Raw genomic sequence first — 18355 nt, 5'->3', positions numbered from 1 at the left:
CGAGCAGCCCCAGGTCACATGGTCCCATAAAAACAATTATTATCTATTCATTCACTGACTACATGGCAGGAGCTGGACTCCAGATCTCAGTGTTTGAAAAAGTTGTGTTTCCTTCCTGCCCCTTAGTCCCTCGCTCTCTCTTTTTGTATGAATCCAAGAAGGACCTTCAGGAGATTGCAATGCCATCCAGTCATCCTAGCCAGATTTGTACTTGAACATGAAATTCATGGGATGTTTCTGCTTCACATTGTGTTAGTCACTAGTCATCAGAGAGCTCTGTGCTTTCACCTACAGAGTGCCACCCCACTTCCCTGCTGCAAGGGCTCTTCCTGCCAGGTCACCTGCTGGATGGAGGGCACTGCCCAGTGCCCTAGATCTCTCCTGAATGTCCTGTGACCAACCCACTGCAGGCCAGGCAGACATCCACAGAAAAAAACAGCGAGAGGGTCTGGCGCCCCCTTCAGGTACTGTTATATAGATGCCCACAGAACATTCCTCAAACCTGCAGCAGCTTGGACTGCATCCAAATGCAACCACAGGCCGAGCACAGTGCCACCCACCTGTGATAGAGTGACTCAGGAGGCTGAGGCAGGAGGATTGTGGGTTTGAGGCCAGGTTTAGCAACTTATTGAGGCACTGTCTTAAGATAAAGAATTAAAAGGGCTGAGGATGTAGCTCAGTGGCAGAGCCCCTGGTCCAATCCCCAGTACCAAGAGGAGGTGGAGATACCAGAGATGGGAACTTATGAGTTGGGTCAATGGTAACTCCAAGCCCAATGAGACTGAATGCACAGGGGAAGCTTTAACCCGCAAAAGAAAAGGAGGCAGGGAGCTTCAGCTCCAGGTAAAGGACTAGGAATTGAACCCGGGTGCCTTACCACTGAGTACACCCCAATCCTTTTTATTCTTGTTTTGAGAAGGGGTCTTGCTACGTTGCTGAGGGTCTCACAAAATCACCAAGGTTGACCTCAAGTGATCCTCCTGCCTCAGCCTCCCGAGAATCTCTGGGATTACAGGCATGCACCACCATGCCCAGCAAGAAAGGAACTTTTATCAGTGCAGCCACACGGGGAAGGCAGGGGACCCACATCTTAGCCTGTCTTCAGGGGGTGACAATGACTTGGAGCTTTTATAGAGAGGGGAATGAGGGCAAGGGCTTGGGCTTTGCACAGCTGCCAAAGCAGGTGGTCCTGACCAGTTGAGGTCTGTCCATCTTCCCTGGATTGGCCAGGTGGTGCCTTGTCAGGAGAGCTGTGTCACCTGCTTTGGCTCTCAGATGCACATCAATCAGACCTTGTTTCTGGGACATGAAACAGACTGCATGGGGGTGGGGGTCTGGATTCTGAATTAAGAGCAACTTTCTTCTGCTGAAAATAGAGACGGGCTGCAACCCTACTCCCACCTCAGGAGCCAGGAAAGCTAAGATGGGTCCCGCCCTTCCTCAAGCCTGGGCACAGGCCATCTGCCTAGGCATTTTCTGTGTTTTTCCCATTTTTGCTTTTCTTCAGGCCAAGGAAATTCACGGATGTAGATCACTTGGGTTTTGTTTCTATAAACTGTAACCACTTCTGTGGGTCAGGGGCTTCTTCCAAGCCTTCTGGCTGCTTCTCCCCAGTTTGATCAAAGTTCTTCATTTTTTCCTTTTTATTTCTTTTTTTTGCCTGTTCCTTGTGCTGGTGGGCACTGATGCAGCCAGCAGGGTCCAGTAACAAATCCAAGGTGACTCAGGCAAAGGGGATGGATGGGCCATATATTGAGGCAGAGATGCTGCCCTTCTAATTCTGCCTTTAGCCATCCATTGGATGTCTGCGGGTAGAGGTGGAGGGCTGGAGTCCTCCTTACAAAATCCTTACAACTCAAGTCAGCAAACACTGAAAGCCCTGTCGCCCTCAGGGACAGGGCACCAGACAGTTCCTCGGTGCCTCCCAAAGGCTGCCAAGGGAGAAGTCACTTGGGGCCCGACTCCAGGAGGATCATCAAGGGGCGGGACAGGGGGACTTCAGGTAAAAAGCCGCAGCCAGCTCGCCCTAGGACCCCAGCCCTCACCAGCCCCACCGCTTTCCTGGACAGAAAGGTTTCCTCGAGCATCCTCACTGGGTGTCCCTGCAGCAGGGCCCCAAGATTGTTCTGGAAAGGGACCTGTCAGGTGGGAGCGACAGAATCTCATGAAATTTTAAGTACAACAGAATGCCAAATGACTACTCATTCCAGTGAAGACATGCTGCAAATAAGACTTAGAACACGTGCTGCAAACAAGACTTAGAAAAGTGTCCTCAGAGAAGATTCTGTCATTCTGCATTTGTTTCTGAAAGTTGAAGCACACAGTTCTAATGAGCCCAGGAAGAGGTTGATACCCAGTTGAGTTGGCATATGATGTGCCAGAGCTCAGGACTTCAGGGCTGCTGTCAGGTGGTTCCCAGGCTCTTCTGGTCCTCACCTTCACTCAGGGACTTTTTGTTAGTGATGGAGTTCAGCAATGGATTACTGGCCCAGAGACTTGTTCAGTATTGCTCCGTAGGAGCAAAACACTGTCACCAGTTGTAGGTAGCCAACTCCAGGTGAGAAACTTGATAGATGTTAATGCTCACGGCTTCACACCAGCAACCTGCCCCTCAGTGATCATGCTCTCTAAAATATACACCATGCTAAATTGTGTGGAAGCATTCTAGGTCTAGCCAAACCACACGATCTTTCAAAAACAGCCCAATAACATTTAGAGGATTCACTCTCCAAAGCAAGCTTGCCAATGCCTGAGCGCCCACACACTCTATTGGCGCCAACCTCACCTCCTTTTAGAATGCACACATCCACCAAGATACCACTGCCTGTGGTGGTTGAGCAGCCTTTCCAATGGACGAGGTGGATGTGAATGTAACACGTGAAGGAATTAGCATTTACCAACAACTGGAAGAAAAAAATCCATTCTCTAAGATATGATGACGGAGCGGCTCTGTGATCTAGACCATCCCCCTCTCCTGCATCCTCTCTCTTTTCCTCTGCCTCGATGGACCTCCAACTGAGCCCAGAAAGATGTGTCCTTTCTAGTCAGAAGCCCTGTCATGGCTTCCATTTCCAGGCCCTGATTCCTGGTTAACTGCAGCCAGAGCTCGCTTTCAAGGTACTCTCTTCAGATCCCTTCCCTACCCTAACCACAGTGTGGGCTCTGGCCCCACCCTTACTCTCTACACCACCATTCCACATTAGGGTCTTCCTGTCCCTCTCTGTGACCCAGGACTTCCCATGACCGACCCCACCCAACAACAAGCTGTTGAACCAGGTGCCATCAAATGGAAGAAATGACCAGAGATGGCTAACTTGAAGATTTCACAGAATAGTCCATGAGACAAGGAATATCGTGAACCAGTGAAATGACATAAGAGGAAGTCAATGAATTCTAACCTCAAGAGCAAATCCTACAGTACACTGGCTCTCAAATTCAGCTACACACTGGAGCCACCTGGGAGCTGTGCATAGTACTGACCGCTGGACCACCCACTGGCCCTGGGCTGATGGAATGGCTCTGGGCTAAGATGGGACACTGGGGTTTGTAAATTACCAGTTGAGTATAATATAAAGCAAACTTTGAGAACATTGCTTTTTTCCCCACATGAAGAACTGTGTGCATACAGATGCAGAAGTACACAAATCTGCAGCATAAACCTCCTTGAGGGCCATAGATTAAATGCACTGCAATCACCAGCATCCTGGCTAGGAACACCACCAGCCTCCTATTTCCACCTTCCAGGTGATTGCAGCCCCGCCATCCAAGCATGGAGGAGTCCTCCCTGCTGAGAAATTTCAGTGTGCAGAATGGAGAGCCCTCTCTCCTGGGAATCCCTGCTTAGACAATAAGTGCACTGGAGAAGTTGAAATCAAGTGGGAGGCACATGGGGAGGCTTCTTGGATGAGGCCCTATTGAAAGGAGGATGGGATCTGAGGAGTGGACCAGAGAGAGGAAAGATGGGAAGTACAGCAAGTACATTCAGAGCCGAGGTCAGGCCCAAAATCCAATGTTGGCTGACAAGAGAGCCCTTGCACCAGGATCAACAATTTTGAGAAGGCAATGAGGACTGCCTGAGAAGATCAATTCCACAAAATTCCATGGAAACCCACTCATCACACCTTTCTGAAAACACTGGAAATGTAGGTTTCATGCAAGGAACTCTGGGTGACAGATGGCAAAGTTTGCCAAATGCAAACATGCCTACCAGCTCTGAGAAGCCATTCTCATTCACACTGCTTCAACCAGGGAAAATCCCCATGTGCTCACTGAGAACAAGTTAGCTTGTGCCACTTGAAGCTGCTTCAACAAACAGCTTCACTTCTGCACTTCTAAGCTGTTCTCCTCAAGAACTTTCAGAGCACAGTTCAGGCATGAAACACAAAGGGTGCCAGAAAGAGATCTCTTGAATCTAGCATCACCAATGTGCAGTGAAAAAGAGGACCAGCTGAGAAGATCAGTTCTCCAAAGTCTCACTGACATCCATTTGTCACACTCATTTACAACATTCACTTGAAGTGCAGGTGCCCACATGAGTGAACTGTTTTTTTTTTATCAATGGCACAGAGGCTTCAATGTGTAAGCATACCTGTCACCTGTAAGAAGCAGTTTTGAATTCTTCTAGGTCCACAGGAAAAAAAAAATAGCATGTGCTCACTTACAACAAAGTTAATCAACAAAGCAAATTGAAACTGCTTGCAGCAAACAGCTTCCATTCTCCCATTCCCCAGCTATTTTCAGCAATCGCATCCAGAGTCCAATTCCAGCTCAATATAAAATGTGTGCTCCCAAGGAAGCCTGTATAATTGACATCACCCAACTTGGGGAGGCAAGGGGAATGCTGAGAAGATCAGTTCTTCAAAACTCCTACTTTTTCAGAAAACTCATTGAAAGGCAGGGTACCCACTTGCAGCCATCAGTGGTTGAGAGATGGCACAGAGGCTTCAATATGAAACCGTGAATGCGAATCATTACAAGTGCTTCTGACACACTCTAGTGCAACCTGGGACACCCCAAAGTGCTCAACGAGAACGCACTTTGTTCCTGCAAGTGGAAGCAGCTTGCATGAACTGTTTCAATCAGGAAATTCCAAGCTCTTCTCAGCAATCACATTCAGAGCACAGTTTTGGCCCAATAGAAAAAGGGTCCTAGCAAGAGGGTCCCACACCTACGATCACCTTCATAAGGTAGCTTCCCATCTTCTGTGTGGAAGTGGGTTTCTCCTTGGCCCTTATGCTGTAGAGGAGACCACTAGGAGCTAAGCTTCATGCAGGACCATCTGACCCGGACTTTTTGCAGGCCCTATGAAGCCCTCACACAAGCTTAAATGCTACAGGACTCTGCAGACCAGTCCATGCAACAGTAGACATTCATTCATTGTCTAGAGTCTACAGGTTCCTAAATGCATGGCATTCATTATCATCAAATGCACAATTTTGATCAAAAACCATCACAGTAGATCAGGTGACAAATCATCACAATAGATCAGGTAACAAAAACATATATATTTTCAAATAATAATATATTAATGGGAACAACAAATACAGGATAGAGTAACAACTGTGTTACTAAACAAGGTCAAAGACAATGGCAAACTATAGATTCAAACTTTGAAGCAAATAGTAATCAATGTAAATATTCCTGGGCTGCCTCAGCCCCGCCCAGGCACACAGCAGCAGAATGGTTTTGCAAGCATCCTCAGGAGGGCTGCAGCCTTCTTCTTTGCAGGACGAGAGGGAGGTTGAGGCTGGATCCACTCATCATTCTTTTGGGAGAGGCTCCTTTTCCTCAGCACGAAGTTGGGTTTCGTGTGAGGGTTCTTTGCGTAAAATACGTTGGCCTGCGCTGGAATCCTCAGCTCTGGGGAGAGAGGGGTGTACAAAATAAGGTGGCTCAGGAGGTGCTCCCTGGGACACCCCAACATCTGAGAGCCTGTGCCAGAAACGAACTGAGCCACACACCTGAGAGCTCTCCAATTCAGCACCAATACCAACAAGACAGCCTCCACAGTCCTCCCTGAGGAAGAACTAGGCAGAGCACTTCAACAGACCTAATGTCTGTTCCTACCAAAGGCTTTGGACTCCAAAACATCCCAGGTCCTCTTGCGTCTGCCAAAGCACACCACTAGGGTTTGCATCTGAAATCTCCCACAAAAGTGCCGAAGATTCAGACCCCACATGAGCCATCTTCACAGGTGGGTTTGGAAGGAAGCATTGGATGGTGAGTGCTCTGATGTCAACATGCAATTCTCATTCAAGATGAATACACTATTGGGAGGTGGGAGGGACTGGAAGAAAGGTGGAGCATGCTTGGTGGAAGATGTAAACAGGAGTGCGCCCTGGGCACCAGTACCTTGTCCCTGTTGGCTCCACTGAATCCTCATTCTCCAAGTAGAGGTCCTCCTTCTCCTCTCCGTCTTTCTCTCTCTCCCTCTCTCCCAGCCTTGTTCTCTCTCTCCCAGTCTATGCCTTTGTGGCAAGGGCTGAGAAGCTCTCCACTGCCACACACTAGAGCTTTATGGACAGCCTCAGTGCACAACCAAAGAGAAAGTTGTGAAACCCAGAGAAAAGGCCTAGGATTCCTCAAGTATGGCCACGGTGAGGACAGGCTGACCTGCACGGATACCACATTAGAGCCACGCTTCTGCGTTGGTGGAGCCTGCTTCCATGTGAACCAGGCTTCTGAGAATGGAGGCCACATTCCAAATGCTGCCCTCCTGAGAACAATGATTCCAAAGACCAGCAAAGGGCCTGCTTCCCTCCAACATGGTGTATGGCCCAGTGGTGCCATGACCCCGAGTGGGGGAATACAACAGCCAGCTTCTCCTTCCTCTGAACACCTCTTTCCTGTTGCCCTCCTCTAACCTAGAGCCTGTTCTCCATCCCTTCTGGGTTGGATGTGGGGATCTCTGCTATGAATTTCTTAGGCTACCAAGGCCCCAGACAGACTTCCTCTTCCATAGACTCTACTAACCTAACAGAAGGTTAAGATAGGAGACAAGTGATCCTAGAACTCATTGGGATGGTGGTCTTCAGCGTACATAGGCTGGGATAATGGCTGCTGAGGTGTTTGGCTCACAAAAGCCAACCAACCAACCAATGAAAAAGCGCTGACATTATTATCAGATGAGCTCTGTGGCTACGTGCTCAGGAAGCCCTCATCTGACTCTAGTTAGGGATCATAACCTGGCTATTGGGATCACTCCTTGGCTAGTGGACTCAGGTGCGGAAGACCATGGAATTGATGCAAAAACAGATGATTCAAGCTGTCTCCCAGGCTGTGTTTTCTTCCCAATTTCATCCTGTTACTGCTTGCTAGAATCTTGGCAATGCTCTGCCCAGGCAGTGGTTTTCTGGTCACACAGAAGGCTTTCAATCCTACTGCTTCAGTCCACAAAATGCCAGTTCCATCTTTAGCCCATGCATTCCCATGTTCCTCTGAAACCACTCCTATCTCAGACCACAGAACCATACTGCTCCTGGAAAGAGGCTTTCCTCCTCACTCCTCAATGATGTCAGCTTTGCATGCGTCTTCATGTCCTGGGCAGGGCACCTGGTGGGGAGCCGCACTAGCCACTGGGGTATACCAAAACACCTGGAGAGCTTACACCAGCAGAAGTGCAGTTGGCTTTGTGCACGAGCCCAACACACCCTGTTAGAGTGTTCTTGGGGGTCAGAGAATGCTCTTTGGTGCTAAGAGTTGACCTGAGTCCACATCCTGACCCTTGCTCTCTGTCATCTGATTGTCCCACTTACTCTGACGGTGAGAGATGATTTGGCCCAGCTCATATTCCTCCGGCTTCTCCTGAGTAAGCAAGTGTAGCTCGAGGGCCCTGCGGATGACGACAGGAGCCCGATCGTGGCAGGTCACCTGGAGCAGCATGGGAGACAGGCCTTCAGGAAATGGGCCTTGAAGTGACTACTCAAGGACAGTGGGCAGGGGCATTCTGGAGGCACCTCCACTCTAAATACAAGGGCAACATCCATGACCCTACTACCTGAGGCTGACCTCCTGCTCATCGCGTGGGCTCTTCCCATAGGCTACTAGCCCAATCCTTGTACATAGGACTTCCTGGACCTGCCATTGCTCTTTGTGGAGCTGCACTCCTCTCCAAGTGAAAGGACCCCACTACCTGCATACAGATGCAATCTCATCCCACAAGTTGGGAGGAATGGGACAATAGCCTCCAAGATCCTAGGTCTGCCCGAGGATGCAGGCGGCATTGGGAATGGCCTAGGCACAAAACCTAGAGGCTTTGGTCTGGATTGCCAGGGCCCAAATCAGACCCAGGAACGTGACCACACACAGGAGTGACGAAAGAGAGCCATGAGAGCTCCTGGCCTCCAGAGGCTCAGTGCTGGCTGGGGTGTACGAGGGCACCTGTTCCGCCAAGGGTAAACATTGGGTTACCTGGACATTTAGTGTGCTTGCTCCACATCCATACTGACTCTGCAGAGAGACCCTCTCAGCTCCTTGTTCAAGGAACATGCAGAACCTCATACTGGTGTCCTGCTCCATAGAGGCCAGCATCCCATACAGAGGAACCTGCAACCTAGGTCCTGGCCTGTTCTCATCTGTCACCCATACCTGCCTCTGCCCTTCTGGACTGCATGCTGCCACCTGACACACAGACTCCCTCAGACATGGCGGTGGACAAGCTGCTGCTCTCCCTCATCTCAGCTCCAGCCCTTCACACTGACCTCTTCCTTCTTGATTCCCATCTATCCTCCTGATCATCCAGAAGCTCCAAATTCAAGAGGGCATGAGTAGTTCATGGTATTGGACCAGTGTCTGCTCCCCACCCAGGTGTAAGCACCAGGGGACACCCCTGCTCCCAGGCTTACCAAAACAGTCTTGGCCATCTTTGGACTTTGTGTTTCTAAGTGGACACGAATTAAGCAGGTGTCTCCCACCTGCTTGTGGGAAAGCGGCCTGGAGGACTTGCAGGTTGATTCTGAGAACTGTGGGGGATGGAACATCAGCAAACCCAGAAACAGAAAGCCACCCCAGCCTGTCAGTTGGCTCTATGGGCTTCTAGCACATATGTCCAGGTGCTCAGGCTTCTCATTTCCCCAGGTGGGAGTGGAATGGCAGCACAAGTACAGCTTGAATAAGGTAGGTGTTTACCTCCTTTCCCTTGACCTCGCGGCGTTTCCTCACGATGAAATAATATTTGATTTGTGGATTCATGGACAGATACATCAGTGAGTGGTCAGGGACCTTGATTTCTGCAGAGCAAAGTGGAGAGAATTGTTAGGTGGCACTCAAGGATTAGACCACAAAACACCCACAACCCCTGAGAGTCTCCGCCAGGGCGAGCCTGCACCAGAATTGAGAGCCCTCCTATCCAGCTACAGTGCCACCAAAGACTCCCTCAGTGATTCTTCCCTGGAGAAGATGATGTACAGGATTCTAAACCAAAAGAGCACCTGGCAATGGAAACAGCACCTTGGGCCCAGAACTTCTCAGTGCAGGTTGGATCTGCCAAAGGGACACTGCCAGGATCTGCATCAGGATTGGCAAAGGCTCCTGTGCTTAGGCCTTTCTCCCCAGGGCAGCCATGCTCACACATGGGCATTCAGGGAAGCGTTGGATGGTGGGGGAATTCATCCCCTTGCCCTGGATGAATCCACTCATGGATGAATACACGGAGGGGAGGTGGTATCCATCAGAGGTGTGTTGGGCATGGACATGGGAGGACTTGAGCAGGGTGGTGCCCTGGAGAACTCAATGTTTTCTAGGATCGCTCTCCTTCCCCTTGTTTCTCATCAGGAGCTGTCTGCTTGGTACTTCTATTCTGGTTCTTGTTCTACTTCTGGCTCTTCTTTCTGTCCTGCATCTTCTTGTAGTTCTTTCTGGGTCTTTTTCCTGTTCTTACATGATTCCTTCTTGTTCTTCTTCTTGTGTATCTCCCTCCACCCTTCCTTCTGTTCACCTCCTTCTTTTTCTTCTTCTGCCTCCTGCTCTTTATCGTGTGATCCTCTCCCCACTCAGGAGTGTCTCTTTCTCCTCCTCCTCCTTCTCCTTCTTTCTCTGGCAATGGTGGGGCGTCCTGAGGAGTTCAAATCTATCACACTCTTCTGCCCAGATGCAGCCTCTGTTCAGTAGTCCAAGATGAAATCAGTTCTCAATCAATGGCCAGGAGTGAAACCAAGACCAAAGACAAGTGACTTCCTTTCTTTGTCATTGTCACAGTCAGGAAAGACTGAATAACAGACACCGCATTCTGGATAGGCTTCTACCTGTGGTAGTCAGCACCTCATCTGGACCAGGATTGCTAAAATAGATTCCACCTCCATAAAGCTTCCCCAATGAAAACAAGGTTTCCAAAATCTAGGAGAGGGCCAGCATCACTGCCACCCTCCTGCCATAAGGCATAGATGCCATCACACCTAGTGGGTTCCAGGCCCCCCGTAGTCCTCCCTTATGACGTCTTTTACACACAAACCTCCCCTGGTCTGGAGCCTGCTCTCAACTGATGCTTGGGTTGAAAGTCTGTTTCTGAAATCACCTTTGTAGATTCTCGGTTTGGTAATTCCTTTTGACTGGCTTATTTTTTTACTAGGGATAAAGCCAGAGGCACTTAAGCACTGAGACCATTCCCAGGCCTTTTGACTTGGGTACAGGGTCTCCCTAAGTTTCTGAGGCTGTTTGGAAATCCCCTTCCCCCTGCACTGCCTCCCAAGTCCCTGAGATTCGCAGACACTGCCCCTTGCCCAGCTCCTTGCACCTCAGTCTTCCTCATGTGTGAGACAGAGCCAACTCAAATGAGGCAGTGTGTGAAAATGGGAAAACTCACTTACGTGCTCGACAGATGGTGGGTTCTACTGTGGACAGGCTGGGATGGTGGAGGCTAGGAGTGTCGGGCTCACAAGAAAGGAAAGAGCACTGGCATTGTGGACAGCTCAGCATTGTGGCCTCTGTTCTTCAGATGCCCTTCTTTGTTGCTGGAAGGAATAATAACCTGGCCATTCTGATATCTTCAGGAGATGGGCACCCAGGCACAGAGGACTTGGAATTGTTCCAAAAAGAACCCAAACAGGCTGTCCCCTGGCCTTGACTTCCTCTTCACTGAGTCCTGTTCCCAGTTGCTGCAATCCTGACATTCTTGAGTAGGCAGGACTTCTCATATCCTGGCCATGGATTGGGACCTGTGCGGCTTCCGTCCATAGCAATGCTGATCCAATCAGGACCCATGCTCTGCTCCTCTTCATTTGAAGGCATCCTTATCAGTGAGCCATAAACCAAACTGATGATGGATTGAGCCTCTCTCTGCCTTGCCCTCATCGATATTAGCTTTGCATTGCCAGACCAGGTCCAGGGGAGAACACATTTAGAGAGGTCCAGCAGCCGCCTGGGGCCTCATTGAACTCGTCCACACTGGACACGCCCATCACTGCACTTGGTTTCCTGCACCAGGCCCACCACACTCTGGCTATTTTAGGGCCAAGGCCCACTTTCTCTTGGCTGTGAGTTATCCTGAGCCCACTGTGGATCATGTCTCCCCACTGTCTGATTGTCCTACTTACTGTCATGCAGAGACATCATTCTCAGCAGCTCAAAGTTGTCCACATCCTCATGCTGCAACAAATTTTGGTCCAAGGCCCTGCGGATGAGGCTTGTCACCCTCTCCTGACACGTCACCTAGATCAGGGTGGGACAAATGTCATCAGAGAATGGCTTTTAGAGGAGCTACCCAGAAGACTGTGGTCAAACATTGAGGAGAAATCTCAGCTACATATACAAGGGCACAATCTTGTTATCCTGCTACCTGAGTGTGGCCTCCATATACCGCCTGGGTTCTTGCAACGTGCTACTAGAACAATCCTGGTACAAATATCTGCCTGTACCTGCCATCTCCCCTCCCCCTGGGGAGCCACATTCCACTCAGGTCAAAGGACCAAACTGCCTATGCACAGACACACTCTCATCTCACTGAGATGACAGCAATGGGCCAGGGATCTGCGCACCAAGTGTGCTCTGGGATGCAGGCTGCCTTTGTGGGTGGAAGAGGCAGATGCACTGAAAATTTTGGTCCTGACTGCCACTACACAAAACAGACTCAGATACAAGAGTGTGCACTTGAGTGCTTCATGATAGCCTGGAGAGGCCCTGGGCTCTGGAAGCTCGGTGCGGGTCTGGTTCTAATGATGTACTTGACTCAGCACTGGCAGTCACTGAACATGTCTCCTCTGCAGCTGGACACCTGCAGCATTAGCGTGTCTACTGCACATCCATAGAAATTCTGCCAAGAACCCCTTTAGCTCCGTATTTACATACATGTAAAGACTGACATTCCGAAGTTTGGCATGACCCCCCAGGTGATCCCGACCCCAAATTTTCACACCTAGTCATGCTAAGGAGGTTTTCTTCCCTGCCACCAGGAACACACCCCCTCCTACACATGTGACAAGTCACTGCCAGCTCCGCTGCTCCAACCTCACTCATTGAGAATACCAAGTTCTAGGCACTGCAGCCTGCACCCTGGACATATCTCTGCCTTCATCTGTCCACAGCACTTCCGTCTGCACTTCTGGCCTGCCAAACCCACAATACACAGGCCCACTCACCGCTGCAGCTGGGCATGCTGAGGCTCTCCCCACTCAGGTCAAGCCCTTAAGACTGACCTCTCTCTTCTTAATTTCCCACCACAGCCCCAGGGTTAGCTGTGTCTCCTGCCTTCCACTGTGGGGACACCCAGGAGGCAGCCCTGCTGTCGGGCTTACCAGGATGCGCTTTGTCTCCCTCAGGCTCTGTCCCTCTAGGAGGATGTGGACAAAGCGGATGTCTTCCACCTGGTCGCTGGAGTGAAGCAGTGAGGAGCTGCTACTGGTGACTTTTCTCACGCACCACTCATTGGTTTGGGTGGCCTGGGGCAATGGTCCTGCAGCCACCGCAGAGCTGCTGCTCACAGCTGCTGGGATCCTGGATGCCACTGCCACAGAAGGCTCCAAGAACTGTGGGGGATGACAACATCAGCAAAGCCCAGCACCTGCACCCCACCCAGCCTGGCAGTTGGCTCTGTGGGCATTCTAAAACATCCATCCAGAACCTGAGGTTCTTGTCCCCTTGGAGGATGTGGAGTGGCACCAGGAGTAAATACTGAAGAAGGTGGCTGTTTACCTCCTTTGGCTTGACTTTAAACAACTTGCTGGCAGCTGTTTCCTGAAGAAGAAAGTTATAATCCACTCTGCCATCCAGGGCGTAATATACGTTTCCATCAGCAGGGATCCTCAGCTCTGGAGAGGCAGGGGCAGAGGCGTGGTAGGTGACACTCAAGTAATACACTACCCAACATCCCCCACAACTGAGAGCCTCTGCCAGCTCAGGTCTCACACACAGACCTGAGAGCCCCCGAATCCAGCTACTGTTGCACCAAAGACTCCCCACTGATTCCTCCCTGAGGACCCTCTATGCACAGGAGGTCCCCTACAGGAACACCTTTCAAGGAAATAGCCCCTTGTACCCCAGACCTTCTTAGTTCACGTTGGACCCACCAAAGACAAACAGCTAGAGTTTGTATCTGGATTGGTCCCCAAAGACTCATGTGTTCAAATTTTTCTCCCCACTGCAGCAATGATCACAGGTCAGTTTATGGAAAAGCACTTGATGGTGGGTGCCTCCACCTTGCCAGTGGATTCATCCACTCATACAGGGCTACACTAATTGGAGGGGTATGGTTTGGAGGTGTGTTGAGCGTAGGTGGAGGATGTCCACAGCAGGGCTGTGCCATCCAGAGATATATATTTCTCTTGAGTTCCCCACTTCTGCATTTTCTCCTCATGAGTCTAATTCTCATTCACATTTTTAATCAATTTATTGTTATACTTCTTGTTCGGCTTGTGTTTCTCCTTCTTGTTCTTGTTCTTCTTCATCTTCTCCTCATGCTTCTTCTTAAAGTCATCTTGACCTTCTTATTCATGGTCTCCTCCTTCAACTTATTTTCATTTTTCTACTTCTCCTTCTCCTCCTCCATGTCCTCCTTCTCCTCGTCCTCCTCATCCTTGTCCTCCTCCTCCTCGTCCTCCTCCTCCTCGTCCTCCTCCTCCTCTTTCTTCTTCTTCTCTCTCTCTCTCTCTCTCTCTCTCTCTCTCTCTCTCTCTCTCTCTCTCTCTCTCTCTCTCTCTCTCCAAGAAGAGTTTACAAGCTGTGAAGGGTTCTATTCTACCACACTCTTCTCTCTAGAAATGGCCTCTGGTCCTAAGTAAACTCAGTTTGCAATGAATAGAAAGATTGGAAGCCAGAAATGATTCTTCATTGAACTGCTTTTCTCATGTACTCATCTAGGTCAGGAAAGGCCACCAAAGTAGGCACCCTGTGGTTGTCTGTCTTCTTTGACACAAGACAAAGAAGCCTCTCTTCTTGGCCCCTTGTGGATAATAGCTTTGCAATGCCTCCTCAGGCCAAGGAAAGAACACATGATAGGCAGGTCCACAGCCCCTGGGGAACATGAAGAACCTGCAGATTTATGCCCCATCATTACACTTTGTTTTATGCACAAGTCCCACCATACTCATCCTGGGCACTGGGTCAATGCACACTGTGTTCTGGCTCCCAGTTATCGTGAGCCCACTGTGACTCACTGCTCCCTACCCTCTGATGGTTCCACTTACTCTGATGGTTGGAGAGAATTTGCAGAAGCTCGTAGTTTTCTGGGTCCTCCTGCTGGAGCAAGTGTGCATCTAAGGCCCTGCGGATGATGACTGGAGCCCTGTCCTGGCAGGTCACCTGAGCAGGGTTGGAGAAAGCTCATCAGAGAGGGAATTTGGGAGTAGCTACCCAGAGGACAGTGCTCAAGGACAATCAGAGACAAGTGAGCTCTCAACACAAGGGCACCATCTTGATACCCTGCTACCTGAGGCCTTCATGTGATCATGTGGGGGTCTTCCTATGAGCCTCTAGTCCAATCTTGGTACAAGAGTTTGCTTCAACCTGCTATGCCCTGCAGGGACAAGGGAATAAGGACCAAAAGACTTTGTACAGACACACTCTAGTCCCATCAAGATGGGAGGAATGGTCCAGTGCACTTCCATATCCCTGCTCTGGTCTGGGATGCAGCTGCATTTTTGTATGGACCAGGCACAAACCCTAGGTGCTTTGGTCCTGACAGCCAGGGCACAACACACACTAGGACTCTTTAATGATAGGCATGGAAGCTGCTGGGCTCGAGAGTGTCAGTGCTTGCTAGGGTGTCAGGAGGTTCGGACCCAGCAGGTGCAGTGGTTCAACATAGCTCCCCTGGAGGTGGACACCAGAGTCTCATGATGGATACTCCACACCCAGGAAAATTCTGCAGAGAGAGCCGCTAAATCTCTATTCACATACATGCAAACTAGGACACTAATGGGCCCCTCCAAGGCCCCCAGTTCTCTGTGACCCACACCTACCCACCCTAATCATTCTACAATGGCTCCCTTCCCTTCAACCAGCAACATATCCCCTCCCACACACAAGAAAATGACTGCCAACTCCTGTGCTTCAACCTCCACGGTTCAATATACTCCTCCTCAATACCAAGGTCAGTAGAGGATGGCCTGTACCCTCGATATTTCTCTGACCTCCTCTGAACCCAGCACTCACTCCTGCACTTCTGACCTGCACACCCCAAAACACGCAGGCCCACTCGCACCCAGACCTGGCATGCTGCTGCTCTCCCGCCTCTCTCTTGCTCACTTTCTGCTCTCCTTCCTGACCTTCCAGAAGCTCCAGTTCAAGAAGACAGGCCTAGTCCAAAGTGTTTGCTGTGGACTCGGTCTTCCCCACTGTGGGCTCCCAGGAGACTCCCCTGCTCGAAGACTCACCAGGATGCTCCTATACTGTGTTGTCCTTTCCTTTTCCAGGTAGACGTGAATGAGGCACCTGCCTCTCATCCGCTTGTTATATTGGGGCCTTGGGGAGGACCGAGTAGAGACCCCTGATGTCCTGGACTCCGGCTCTGCCCCTTCCCTGGGAGAAGGCTCTGGCTCTGGGGTTGGCTGAGGAGCCGTGACAGGAACTGAGCTTGTAGCTAGAGGAGAAAAGATGCCAACATGACTGCCTTGCCCTGACCTTCCCACAGACAGACAATACCTCTGCTGCCAGGAAGAACTCAGGCCCTTGGCCCACACAGGACCTCTTTGCAGACTGGGGTCACTTCCTGAATGGACAAAGGCTTGTCCTAATTTCCAGCCCAACACCAGGCATACAGACTCCCTGCAGTGGGACAACAGTCGGACCTTTCCTCATATACCCTTAGGTACTCACCACAGTCCGCCTGGCTCTCAGGCTTTGCCTGGCTTGATTTGCCATCTTCAATTGCGGCCAGGAGGTGGTGTGCTTGGTGTTCCAGGTTCAAGCCTCCCAGCAGGAGCCACATGGATAGCAGCTGCTGCAGACTCAGAAAGCCTGGAGGCTGATGGGAAGCCTCAGAGTAGAGGTTCACCCAGGTCCCCAGGAAGGAAGGTGAGGCACTGTGGGGAGGAAGGTGTGGAGTCAGCAAAACCCTGGCCTTGCCTTCACCACGGCCTCCAGAGAAAACCTCTGACCCTACACTGGGGAGAGCAGTCTTTCCTCAGCCTTCCCAAGTCAAATCACCTTGCAGGTCCCTATTCTGGAAACAGGAGCCCACCCTCTTGACCCCAAGCCCATTCCATGTTGAAGTTGGTCCAGGGGTCCACCATAGTCACTGAAGAGGACAACGTGCACTTATGCCCCATGGAGTCAGGGATGCAGTCACATGTAGGATATGTACTCATGGCACCTGCGGTTTGAGGCTGACCCCCATGAAAAGGGACACAATGGCAGTCATTTGCACCCTATTTTTCAATGAATTATGAAATGTGACTGGAAACGTGTCTTCACACAGTGGGTGCTTTTCCATGTTCATCAGTGAATGAGCCCAAACTGCTGATTCCCACATATCTCTGGGTGTGGGAGCCGCCATGTCCAAAGCCCCTGTCCAGCTATGTCCCAGCTAGGATGCTCTGTCCCACTATGGAAATTAACATGTCTTTATTAACCCAAAAGTGCTTTTCCCAAGGCCTGAGTTTTGAGACGCCTCTGGCACAGATCTACGTTCTTCACAAAGCCAATATCACACCAGAAAGACCACCTGGCCTCGCTGAGTCCACCTGGGAATGAGCTCAGTGCACACCATTGAGCTGTGGTGCCCAGTGTGTGGGGACTGCTCCACGGACCTCTGTGGATCAGCTGGAGTCAGGATGGTTTCTCTGCCTGAGAGCGGAGTTCACTCCCCTTGCAAGGCTGTGGCAGGCACCTCCAGGACTCGTCCCATTCGGGACTGACATTCCGCTATGAGTGTGGTCCTCTATCTCATTAGGTATCACAAACCTTTGGGTCCCTGAGAGGTACATGGCAGCCCCAAGACCCAGGCATGAGGGGGCTACACACTTGGGCTTGGTGGTCTGGTGCTTACCTTGGGAACAAGAGATCCAGCACCTGATGGGTGGGGATGGAATCCCAGGAGATTAACCCCATGTTGCCGCTGAAATGTAGGTTCCTCCCACAAATGACAGGCAGGAGCTCATTCCTAAGCTGGTCCTGCCTGTAAGGTTCAAGGCTCTGTACCCTGAAGGGCTCCTCCGTGTTCTCATCATTTTCACCCTGTGTTGGGACCAAGAATGTTGGTTTAAAATGGAAATGGTGACAAACAGAAAAATGACTTGTGCCAATACACTAGAGTCAAAGCACAATGGGACAGTTCCCATCAGTACAAACACACACCCACACACACCCACACACACACAGTCAGAATAGGAGTCCTGGGCCATTCATCAGGGATCAGACTAGAGGGCCTGCTGGGCTCACCTGCCCTGTGCTACTCACTGTTACTCTTGAGCTCCTCTGCGACAATCGCCAGAGGCTCTGGCGTCTAAGATGAAGCCTCACCCAGTGCATCCACAAAAGGGCTAGTTGGCCCCCCTGAGATTCCTGGGAGCCTGAGGCTCGGCATTGTTTGCAACCACAGGAGAACATCCTTCTCACTCCAGTTTCTCCAACCAAATGAGCTCGGATGGCTTGGTCAGTTAAGTGGGTGCCTGGATACCAGGGTTCCATGTTCTGTTTGATCCATTGTCAAGGCAATGATGTCATTTCCTGTGCCCATACCTGAGCCTCTTTTCACATAAGACCACTTTCAAAAGCCCTATGAGCTGCTGATTTCTCCTCCATGCCTAAACATCTCAGGTGCGCAGGTGTTCACCAACAACTACCCAAACATCCCCACCAGCATCTGCCCTGCTTGGTGCCACTAGAGTTCCAGCTTGGAGCCTTCAAAAATGCATTCACAACCAGTCCTTCCCTCTCAGCAGCTTTTGGACCCTGGTCCCATCATTGTGCAACTCATGGTGTGCCCAGT

The 18355-nt window shown here is 50.6% G+C and overlaps 1 protein-coding gene across 1 annotated transcript; it reads right to left on the bottom strand.

The window, feature by feature from the left end:
* Positions 1-5484: 5484 nt before the first annotated feature.
* Positions 5485-14043, bottom strand: LOC144369198 (ral guanine nucleotide dissociation stimulator-like). Its single transcript, XM_078028385.1, has 6 exons — positions 12726-14043; positions 11529-11643; positions 9127-9227; positions 8844-8960; positions 7755-7869; positions 5485-5859 (listed from the first exon to the last, which is right to left on the bottom strand). Exons 2-6 carry the CDS (start codon positions 11545-11547, stop codon positions 5651-5653), a joined length of 561 nt encoding a protein of 186 aa, XP_077884511.1. The 5' UTR covers positions 11548-11643; positions 12726-14043; the 3' UTR covers positions 5485-5650.
* Between the last annotated feature and the right edge of the window lie 4312 nt (positions 14044-18355).

This window comes from Ictidomys tridecemlineatus, chromosome 12 (assembly GCF_052094955.1).
Source record: "Ictidomys tridecemlineatus isolate mIctTri1 chromosome 12, mIctTri1.hap1, whole genome shotgun sequence".
Taxonomy (NCBI): Eukaryota; Metazoa; Chordata; class Mammalia; order Rodentia; family Sciuridae; genus Ictidomys; species Ictidomys tridecemlineatus.
Note: the sequence above shows the minus strand (reverse complement) of the source record. Positions and strands in the feature narration are given on the sequence as shown.